At 49.3% G+C, this 11,268-nt stretch overlaps 1 protein-coding gene across 1 annotated transcript; it reads right to left on the bottom strand.

The window, feature by feature from the left end:
- Nucleotides 1-264: 264 nt before the first annotated feature.
- On the bottom strand, nt 265-7,416 carry LOC119284869 (ABC transporter C family member 3-like). The gene is made up of 11 exons (XM_037564035.1): nt 6,415-7,416; nt 3,737-5,244; nt 3,574-3,660; nt 2,860-3,489; nt 2,610-2,774; nt 2,228-2,522; nt 1,915-2,129; nt 1,310-1,615; nt 1,140-1,203; nt 764-1,003; nt 265-647 (listed from the first exon to the last, which is right to left on the bottom strand). The coding sequence occupies exons 1-11, from the start codon at nt 7,265-7,267 to the stop codon at nt 544-546; spliced, it is 4,467 nt and encodes a 1,488-aa protein (XP_037419932.1). The 5' UTR covers nt 7,268-7,416; the 3' UTR covers nt 265-543.
- Nucleotides 7,417-11,268: the final 3,852 nt, after the last annotated feature.

Below are 11,268 nucleotides of genomic sequence, written 5' to 3'. Positions count from 1 at the left end.
GAAAAAGGTGAGGCTTAAGTGTACTCTCACCGGTCCTTTTTAGTTCGCATATAAGATTTATCTGAAGTCAAGCCTCGTAAAATTTGACCAACTTTATAGAAAAAAACATCAACATTCATAACATGAAATCAATACCAGCAGATGCGTCATGACTTAAAGTTTCATACTGTATAACTTTAACATGATAGATGTTGATATTTTTTCATATAAATATGGTCAAACTTTGCGAAGTTTGACTTCAGACAATTCTTATATATATATATACAAAGTAAAAAGGACTGGAGGGAGTATGCATTAGCAGGGACGCGCGTGTCTCCAAGGCCGATAGGATTTACACGGGAGTTAGGCCAAGGATTGATCCGCAAGTTAGCTAACAACCTGGATCACATCTCTTCGGCCTAACAGTATTTACAACAACTTACAACAACCATACACTACACGCACACAATCCTACACATATACAATGTTCAACATCAGCGACAGCCAGACTCACTCAAGAAGCCTCAATGGCGTGGAAGAACGGCTGGAGGATCCACTCGTTCGCTACGTGTGCGTCGCTCTCATCGTGTACTCTGCTACAAGCTTCGAGAACAGAGACGACTTGTCCTCCAGCAGCTTGGCCGGCGTGTCACGCTCCACGGCCACACCTGCAAAGATTAGCACGGTTTTTGTCAGACCAACAAGAACAGATATGCCAAACACATGGGATTAGAAGAATTAACAAGGCGCGATTATGATTTGTTTCAATGGGCTGATGGCTGACCGTCGTCGAGGAGCAAGACCATGTCGCTGTCAAGGACCGAGGTGATCCGATGCGCGATCGTGATGACCGTCGCCTCCGAGAAATTCTCACGCAGCGTTCTCTGAATCATGTTGTCTGTCGCGGTATCCACTGAAGCAGTGGCTTCGTCCAGAACCAGTATCTTGGTTCGTTTCAGAATCACCCTGCCAAGACACACAAGCTGGCGCTGCCCCACGCTCCAGTTCTCTCCATTCTCTATCACTGCAAGGCAATATAGCATGATTTTTCAGTTTACAGAAGAAGCAGTAGCACGTGATATAGTTTTCGAATCTTGGAAGAAAATTAAGTTTCAGACTTTCAACTGCATGACTGAAAATGAACATATCACACATCAGACCTGGTGAGTCGAGCTTCAGCTCCTTCTTCCTGACCTCGTCTCCCAGCTGACAGTTATCCAAGGCCTGAAATGGAGCAAAAGATTCAGACTACAACTTCACAACAAGTTCTTGATTAGTGTGGAAGTATTTGAGGACTGGCAAGAAATGAAGCATGTGAAAGCGAAAGTACCTCCCAGATCTGATCGTCGTTGTATTCGTTAAGAGGGTCAAGGTTGCTCCTCACAGTTCCCTCAAACATCGTTGGATCTTGCGGAATGATGCTAAGTCTAGATCTCAGATCATGCAGCCCGATGGTGCAGATGTCAACACCATCTACCAGTATCTGACCCACAGTAGGCTCGACAATACGGAATAGGACCTGTATGAGTGTTGATTTACCACTGCCCGTTCTTCCAACAATACCGGTCTTCATGCCTCCAGGGAAAGTGACTGAAAGGCCCTTCAGAACAAATGCTAGTTGTGGGGCATACCTCACCTGCAGAAAGTTGAGAAGTTAAAGGATCTGCACTATCTACTCCCTCTGTCCCATAATATAAGAGTTTGATACTAGTGTAGTGTCAAAAGTCAAAACGCTCTTATATTATGGGACGAAGGGAGTAGCATAAATTGTTCATTTCTCATTTGGCAAAACACTGAATCTGCAATTCGTTTCCCATCAGACTGGATTTCTAACAGTTCACTCACAATGGCAAAAATATGAAATTTCTGTGCAACAACACGGTAAAAGAAAAGGAGAACATAATTAAACAAGAGGAAAAAGAAAAGGGTATTTACATGGAGATTACGAAGCTGAATTTCTCCCTCTGATGGCCAGTTATGGGGCAACTTATCTCCTGACGTTGAAAGTGGAGGCTCTTCAGGAATGCTTATGTATTGCAGAATTCTTTCTACTGATACGATCTTGTTCTCCAAATTGCACATGCTCCGGACAACCCATGCTTGCAACATGTTCAAGTTAAGCCCATAGGTGACCGCGAGACCAGCAATACCTGAAAGCAGAACATAGATTTAGTTGCAAGCCCATATCAAGTCACATCTAATCTGCTACCATTACTCGAATATTTTTCCAAACTAGTAACATCCTAACCTGGGTCAATGATACCAGTTGGTAGACTGATCAGAAATATCAAAGCGAATGCAAATGTAAAGGACGACAGCGTATCCAAGCGGAAACAAAGCCACTCCATTGCTGCAGCATTGTAGAATTTCGGTCGAGAGTCGGCATCTATTAGATGGCTATTAGTTAATACAAACTGATTTTCTTTGCCAAAACTTCTGATGGTTGTTGATCCACTAATTGATTCTGAAAAATGTTGTATGATAGGAGCTTTGCAAACCCCTACCAGCCTTTGCAGCTCTCTGGCAGTCTCAATGTAATAGCGCTGCAAAAAATTTATATATGTATAAATAAGGTGCTGATCTTGCAGTTAAAACAACATGAAGAATAAATATTAAATGGATTAAATTACCTGGTAGCACAAGAAGATAATGATTACAGGAACGAAAACAACGAACACCTGCCATGCTACCTGAGACATCACCACAATAATTCCAGCTAGTTGTATGATGGAAAACGCAACATAACCCATCTGGTTAGCAATGTATGTATCCACTTCACTTTGATCAGTTGAAGCCTAAGCAGTTCAATCTTGAGTGAGCAATATTCGAAGTAAACAAATCAAACTTCCCAGGAAATTTGAGGAGATGCAAATGACTTACTCTATTCAAGATGCGCCCACTTGGAGTGGAATCGAAGAAAGACATAGGAGCTCTGAATATGGCCATGTGCATCTTGTTGAACAACAGAGTTGCTGTTTTGTATGCAGCTGTGACAACAAACAATGCCCTTACGAGGATGCACAGGGAACTTGCAACAGCCAATGCCACAAAAACGTAGATCAGTGTCGACGTGCTCACCGGAGGCTCGGCGTCTTCTGATACAGGAGAAGCCCAAGCCATCCAGTAATTGCTAGCAATCTGAAGTACTTGGAAAAGTAGCTGTGCTATCAACACGAATGGTACCAGAGCTCCGCCGTAAGCCAATGTGAGGTACTTCCAGTATACCCAGAACCCCACCCTGCCTTTTTCCCTTTCTTCTTCCTGCACCAGCTGCCCACTTTGAACCTTGTCACCGTCTTCTTTGCCATTTTGTTTATCTTTCTCTTCAGCTGATGACAATGACCTGGATAGGCTTGAAGATAATTTCTCACTGCCTCCATTAGCAACATCAATCACATCCAATGCTGTGAGAGCATGCTGGTGAGCACCAACCAGTTCCATTAGCTCCTCCCCTGAACCAAGTATATCGTTGTATTTGCCTGCTTGTGCTATTCTCCCGCCTTTCATTACCTACATTAAAATTACCTTATAAAGACAGCCGAACAATTTATGGCAATAAAATTTACATGAAACATTTGCCAATGAAATTCTCACCAGAATAAGATCAGCTGCAGGCAGGAACTCAATCTGGTGAGTGACATAAACCACTGTTTTTGAAGCCAAAGCCCCAAGCAAGCATTCCTGCAAATGGAAGAAACCTTAAGAAAGGTGTTCTCAAAACTCCTATTGAACAAAAAAAGAAAAGCATGTATTATACCTTAAAAAGGTGGGATCCTGTATGAGCATCGACTGCGCTGAACGGATCATCGAACAAATAGATGTCGGCATCCTGATACAAAGCTCGGGCTATCTGAATCCTTTGCTTCTGCCCGCCACTAAGATTAATGCCTCGCTCTCCAATGACTGTCTTGTCGCCGAATGGCAAGATCTCCAAATCTTTCTTCAGAGAACACCACTCAAGGACACTGTCATACTTCTCACTGTCCATCTCCTTGCCGAACAGTATGTTGTCCTGAATTTTGCCACTCTGTATCCATGCCGTCTGGCTGACATACGCCATTGTCCCGCAAGTCTTGACCTCCCCTGATAGCTTTGGCACCTCACCAAGAATGCAAGAGAGCAAGCTTGATTTCCCAGAGCCGACCGTCCCACAGACTGCAACATGCATGCCTTGCCGAGCTTGAAAATTCAGGTCCTTCAGCGTTGGCAGCTCAGGCGAGCCGTCCCAGGAGAAGCACCCATTGCTGACCTCAATTGCAACATTGGAGCTACCACTTGGTAGCCTCTCCACAGCATCCGTCGGAAACTCCTCAAGGCATAGGAAAGATGCTATCCTGTCAAGAGACACCTTGGTCTGGATCATCATCGAGATTGTGTCAGGAAGGTTGTATATTGGTTCTTGAAGCACCCGGAACGTGGCCAATGCAGACAGCACCTTCCCTGACTCCAATGGTATCCCTAAGAGCATGCAAGCTCCAAAGGTTGCCACAGCGACGAAGGTCGGGGCACCCCAGAACACGAAGGTGGCCGCGGTCCATGTGTAAAGGTACTTCTTGAGCCAGCTTGTCTCTGTCGTCCTGAGGTCATTGATCTTGGACAAGAACTTCATCTCCCACCCCTGCAGTTTGAGAATCCTCATGTTACGCAGGATCTCAGATGTCACCTTCATCCGCACATCCTTGCAGTCCATCAGCTTCTGCTGGAACTTCTCCTGCATTTTCATCGGAGGCACATTTGCAAGCATGACCGCGATGGTGGCACCGAGCGCTGCAAGCGAGGCTACCCCGAGGGTGGAGTACAAGATGAACAATGCCAGGCCTACTTGGAGAGGTACCAGCCAGGGATCGTGCATGTACCATGAGAAGAGCCCGACTCGGTCGGCATCCACGCTGATGATGTTGATCATCTCCCCGCTCGTGCAGCTCTGTCTCGAGCTGCTGGACAGAGAGAGCCCTTTCTGGTACACGACGGAGACGAGCGCGGACCGAGTACGTATCCCGGCTTGCTGTAGCCGGAAGAACCAGTGCCGTTGTGACAAACACTCAAACACCTTGGCTACGATGAATGTGACAACAAGGAGCTTCCCCTTGCCGGCGTACCTCTCGTCGCCGTTGAGGTACTGCACCAGGGAGTCTATGAGGTATGGGCCAACGTAGGTGGCCAAGTTGTAGATGAGCGCGTAGAGCGCGGTCACCGCGATGTGCCACCACACGGTGCGCACAAGGGCCCTGGTGAGCTTGAACGCGGTGAACTTCGGGCCAGAGCGAGTATTTAACCAAAAACTACCACAATTCGCGGGAACGTGACAGAAAACTACCACTTTACGATTTTGTCCCGAAAACTACCACTTTTTTAATAATCCGTTGCAAAAAACTACCAAGTGAGAAAACTGCACGCTTTGACTGGGTTAAACTCGAATCTGACTACCCGACCCCACACATAAGCGGGCTAAAAATGCAATCGGGTCCCTAGTTTTTCTTAAAAAAAGCAATCCAGTCCGAGGTCAGCCCGAGGTCGCATATCTTCACCGCGCCCTCGCCGCCGACGAGGACGATGCCCGCGCTCGTGCATCCTCGCGGCGCCGCTCAGGAGCTGCCGCATGACGCGGCGCGTCTCCTCCTCCGTGAACGGCCGGCGGCGAGCGCGCAGGACGTGGCCGAGGCTCGGGCCGACGTGCTTCAGGACGAGGCTGCACTGCCCGCTGCGGAGGTCCCGCGCGATGCCGTGCAAGCCGACGACCGAGGGGTGGCCGCGGCACGCAGCACCCACGCCGCCGTCTCCTGCTCCGCTCCGCGCCGCCGCAGAGAGGAGGTGAAGGAGCTCCGCCCCGCTGCCTGCTTAGCTCCGCGCCGCCGGACGCCACCAGGACGCGCCTAGCTTAGCTTCGCGCCGTCAGACAGCTCCACGCCGGCTGGATGCGGCTCTGCCTAGATCCGCCCAGCAGAGAGGAGGAGGAGGAGCTCCGCGCCGTCGGACAGCTCGAGCACGGGCTGGGAGCAGCCAAGCAGCACGGCCGGTTCCAGCCCGCTGCCGCTGCTAATTCCCGCCGGCCATGGCTGTCGCAGCCAGCAGCCATCTTCTCCAGGCGTGTTGCTGGCCGGCCCTGGCGATGAGCTCGCCGGCGTGGTGCTGGCCGGCTCCGGCGAGGAGCTCGCCAGCAAGGACCCGATTGCTTCTTTTTTTTCTTTCAGGGACCCGATTGCTTTTTTTAAGAAAAACTAGGGACTCGATTGCATTTTTAGCCCGCTTATGTGTGGGGTCGGGCAGTCAGATTCGGGTTTAACGCAGGCAAAGCGAGCAGTTTTCACACTTGGTAGTTTTTTGCCACGGATTAATAAAAAAAGTGGTAGTTTTCGGGACAAAATCGTAAAGTGATAGTTTTCTGTCACGTTTCCGCGAATTGTGGTAGTTTTTGGTTAAATACTCGGCCAGAGCCAGAGCCGTCGCCGGCGAGCGCCTCCAGGTTCGTCTTGAACGAGGGGAGCAGGCCCGCCACGCTGTCGCCGTGATCGAGGTCCGGGACGTCGTCGAGGCCGAGGGTCTTCCTGTGGCCGACTGCGAACAGGGGGCTCATCCAGGAGAAGGTGAGGACGCTGAGGAAGCCGGCGCTCGTGAAGAGGGAAGCATCGACGGTGTCGTCGTCGCTCGCGCCGTTGAGCAGAGGCTCCTCGGAAGCAGAGCCGCCCGTCGTCGTCGCCGCCCTCTTGGCCGAGAACCCGGCGACGAGTAGCGCCACGGCCGCGATGACCTCAACGGCGTCGCGCGCCCACGGAAGCGCGGGCACGGGAAGCCCGTAGCAGAGGCTGGTCGCGGCGTGGACGGCGACGGCGAGGACAGAGAGGAGAAGGAAGAGCGCCCACCAGAGCCTGAGCGGCGCGGGGAACCGCTCCTCCCCGCGGCCGCGGTACTCGAGCTGCAGGTACGCCGCGAGCAGCAGCCACGCCACCGCGCGCGCCGCGGCGTCCGTGACCTCGGCCCCGCCGCCGCCGCTGTTGTCGAGGTACCACGAGACGACCGAGTAGGCGGCGAGGAAGAGCTCGGACGCCGCCAGCGCCCACGTGGCGCGCACCGCGACCTGGCCCCACCGGAACCGGATGCCACTGCCTCTCCCCGGGGCCGGGGCGGCCGTGTCCTTGCCGCGGCGGCCGGAGGCGAAGAGGAGCCGGGCCGCGACGGCGAGCGCGAGCAGGAGGTGGGCCCCGGCGCCGACGCCGTGGAGGAGCAGCGGCCGCAGGACCAAGGGGAGGGCGGGCTGCTTCTGGCCCGCCATCGCTGCCGCGATGGGCATGGATGGGTGCAGGCTGATGGCTGAGTGAGTGGCGGGTGCGCGGCGGAAGAGTCGTGACGGCGACGAGGGTTATATAGGATGGCCGGCGGCACGTGCGTGGCGGGTGCGCGGAAGAGTCTTGACGGCGACGAGCCGACGAGGCGGCTGCAGACACCACCCCCCGTGGGCCAACCCACGAAATAATGCTGCACATGCTACGGACGACCTGGTTGAGCCCCTCTGTGACGGCCTGGCGAGGATATACGCGGTGAGCCACCACCACCACAGCAGGCTCTCCTCGTCGGTGGCGTCTCCCGCTCGACGGAAACTGAGCTGTTGGCAATCAGCAGCGGCGGATCAATCACTTAGTCGTCAGCTGGCGGCGCGGCGATATCTTGGACATTGTCGCCGGTGGCGCGAGCTCTCGGTCTTCGTTCGCCGGAGTTAATTACACAAAACCATCACATTTGAAACATCGTTTATACAAAACCATGAGGTCATATTTTAAAAAAAAGCCACGCATTCAATAAACTTTTTGCAAAAAGCATAAATGAAGTCAGATTACCGGGAGCCGACTTGACAAAACATTCACATAAACCCCCTTAGATTTAAAAAAATAAAAGCAAACAACCCCTCCCCCCCTACAACAGCTCCTTCCTCGCACCCAACAACGGGTGGGCACATCGGCCGACGAGGACCAGCAGCCGGCCATTTCCGCAACCACCCTAGCAACTACGCCCACCACTTGTCGCTCCCGTTCACGTCCACGCCCAGTTAGCTCCCAACAATCCGGTCCCACTTGTAAGAAAGTGATTAAACGACTTAAATCATTTGATCAGTGTTTTTTGCAAAAAAAAATTACTAAATATGCGGGTTTTTTTGCAAAAAATTAGTGACCTTGTGGTTTTCTGCAAACGATGCCTTAAATATGATGATTTTAGCAATTAACTCTCGTCCGGCGTGTCGCCGAATTGTATCATCGAGATGGCATGGTGAATTCCGCGCTAGCCATTGTGCTCTGTTGACCAAAATAATAATAATAAATCACAGCAGTTGTCGTGCAGGTTGTCTGAAAGAAGAGCAGTTTAGGCCCATTTGATAGCTCTGCATTTTTTAAATATTTTGAGAATACTACAGTTTTTTTAAATACTATGGTTTTAATTACTTTAAGCGTTTGGTCCAAAAAACTATGGTATTTATACCACAGTATTTCTCAAAATGCAGTATTTTCTCTGTCAAATAAAAAGAACGTTGAACCTCTTTTTTCAAAACAGAGCAGGCGAAGAAAACGAGCCTGTTGCTTCGTCCTCGACTCCTCATTCACTCCCAAGCCGCCGACGCTCTCTCGTTGCTGAAAATCATCTCCGTCGGTTACCATGGACAACAAAGAGACGCCCATGAAAAAAACAACGACTACGCTCGGCTATTATCTGTTGCCTTCTCTTCTTAAGGAGGCCCGTGGCATGAAGCCAGCAGATCTTGCTTGCAGAGGAAGACTCCTGCCGCCTGATCAAGATTGCAATCACCGCCGCTCCTACTTCTCTTTGTGCGACTGCTACAGTGCCGGCCAGCCGACAGCAAGTCGAGTCACCTTGCTGTAACTGAGAGCAAGGAGTTGGTGACTAGTGCAGTGTACGGTGTTCCTCATTTTTGTAAGCTGCAGGCCTAACTTTGGGCGTCGTGGTTGATAGTTTGACAGTAGACTTTGTGCATGTGGGTGGCCTTTTTGCATGGCCGTTGGGTCTGCAACTGCTGGGAGCTAAGGAGAAAACGCTAGCTAGCTATTACATACGTTGGTATATACCAACGTATTTCCAATACAAGGAGTACAACACTAGCCAAACAACTCAAAGTATTTCTAATACTTCAAAATACTGTAGTATATCAAAACTGTGGTATCTTCTACCTACATACTCCCTTCGTCTCAAAATAAGTGACTCGACTTTGTATTAACTTTGTACTTTTGGGACGGAGGAAGTACTAAACTCTGATCCTCTATTTGAAAGTTTAAAGTCGTGCTTTTGTCTCAAATATTTTTTGATTTGTTGCAGCTAGGGAAATAAAAAAGAGCAGTTCAGTCTGACCGTGCATTTTGTCCAAATACAAGAAGAGCAGTTCAGGCTTTTGTCTGAAAGAAGAGCTGCTCAAGGTGAAGGCTGCGAGCAGGGTTGTCAAGATGCCAAGGAATGGTGATGTGTCGTACACATATGCTAAAATCAGTCTACAGGGTTGTTTAGTTCTAGCAGTACTAGCAAAAAAGTCTGTGCGTTGCATTGGGAGAAACAAAAAAATAAAAAAATAAAAGACGTGAAATGTAAAAAAAAACATGACGTGGCCTCCTGCGCACCTGGGTCGGCCCATCTTGCCCTCCTCTTCAGCAAGGTTCCCTGGGAGCATCTAGTTAACGACCGCTCCTTCGGGAGCCTCGCAACGATCAGCGCCACTTGGCGCGCTCTCAGCCATTCGCCACGTGTCGCGGTCTGGACGCTCCCTTCAGATTTTATTATTTTTATTTTTCCGCACGCGTTTTCGGCTTTTTAAACGATTTTTTTGGGTTTTTTCGACGTTTTGGTTTTCCCCCGGTCTTTCTTAGCTTTTCGATTCAAAAAGAATTTTTGATTTTTTTTCACGAAAAAACGCGTTTTCTTCTTTTTTATTTCGTGAAAGTCACGGGTTTTTTTTTCCGTGAGAGGCACGGTTGTGCTTTAGCGAGAGTCACGGCCGTACCTCTCGGAAACGATAAAAACGCATTTTCTGTTTTTTTTCTTTCGCGAGAATTACGGTTTTGCTTTCGCGAGAGACACGGTTGTGCTTTCGCGAGAGTCACGGTCGTGCCTCTCGGAAAGGGAAAAACAAAACACGTTTTCTGAAGGAAATATGCCCTAGAGGCAATAATAAAGTTATTATTTATTTCCTTATATCATGATAAAAGTTTATTATTCATGCTAGAATTGTATTAACCGGAAACATAATACATGTGTGAATACATAGACAAACAGAGTGTCACTAGTATGTCTCTACTAGACTAGCTTGTTAATCAAAGATGGTTATATTTCCTAACCATGGACAAAGAGTTGTCATTTAATTAATAGGATCACATCATTAGTTGAATGATCTGATTGACATGACCCATTCCATTAGCTTAGCACCCGATCGTTTAGTATGTTGCTATTGCTTTCTTCATGACTTATACATGTTCCTATGACTATGAGATTATGCAACTCCCGTTTGCCGGAGGAACACTTTATGTGCTACCAAACGTCACAACGTAACTGGGTGATTATAAAGGAGCTCTGCAGGTGTCTCCAAAGGTACATGTTGGGTTGGCGTATTTTGAGATTAGGATTTGTCACTCCGATTGTCGGAGAGGTATCTCTGGGCCCTCTCGGTAATGCACATCACTTAAGCCTTGCAAGCATTGTAACTAATGAGTTAGTTGCGGGATGATGTATTACAGAACGAGTAAAGAGACTTGCCGGTAACGAGATTGAACTAGGTATGGATACCGACGATCGAATCTCGGGCAAGTAACATACCGATGACAAAGGGAACAACGTATGTTGTTATGCGGTCTGACCGATAAAAGATCTTCGTAGAATATGTAGGAGCCAATATGAGCATCCAGGTTCCGCTATTGGTTATTGACCGGAGACGTGTCTCGGTCATGTCTACATTGTTTTCGAACCCGTAGGGTCCGCACGCTTAAGGTTACGATGACAGTTATATTATGAGTTTATGCATTTTGATGTACCGAAGGTTGTTCGGAGTCCCGGATGTGATCGCGGACATGACGAGGAGTCTCGAAATGGTCGAGACATAAAGATTGATATATTGGAAGCCTATGTTTGGATATTGAAAGTGTTCCGGGTGAAATCGGGATTTTACCGGAGTACCGGGAGGTTACCGGAACCCCCCGGGAGGTATATGGCCCTTAATGGGCCTTAGTGGAAGAGAGGAGAGGTGGCCAGAGATGGGCCGCGCGCCCCTCCCCCCCTTGGTCCGAATTGGACAAGGAGAGGGGG

The sequence above is a fragment of the Triticum dicoccoides genome, chromosome 4A (assembly GCF_002162155.2).
Source record: "Triticum dicoccoides isolate Atlit2015 ecotype Zavitan chromosome 4A, WEW_v2.0, whole genome shotgun sequence".
NCBI classification, from domain to species: domain Eukaryota; kingdom Viridiplantae; phylum Streptophyta; class Magnoliopsida; order Poales; family Poaceae; genus Triticum; species Triticum dicoccoides.
This window is presented reverse-complemented; position numbering and strand designations above follow the sequence as displayed.

Coding starts and splice junctions, on each gene's coding strand:
- LOC119284869 (XM_037564035.1), bottom strand. CDS start 7,267: ATGCCCATCGCGGCAGCGATGGCGGGCCAGAAGCAGCCCGCCCTCCCC. Junction 5,245..6,414: donor GCTCGCCGGCGACGGCTCTG/GCTCTGGCCGAG, acceptor GGTTAAATACTC/GCTCTGGCCCGAAGTTCACC. Junction 648..763: donor GGTCTTGCTCCTCGACGACG/GTCAGCCATCAG, acceptor TAATCTTTGCAG/GTGTGGCCGTGGAGCGTGAC.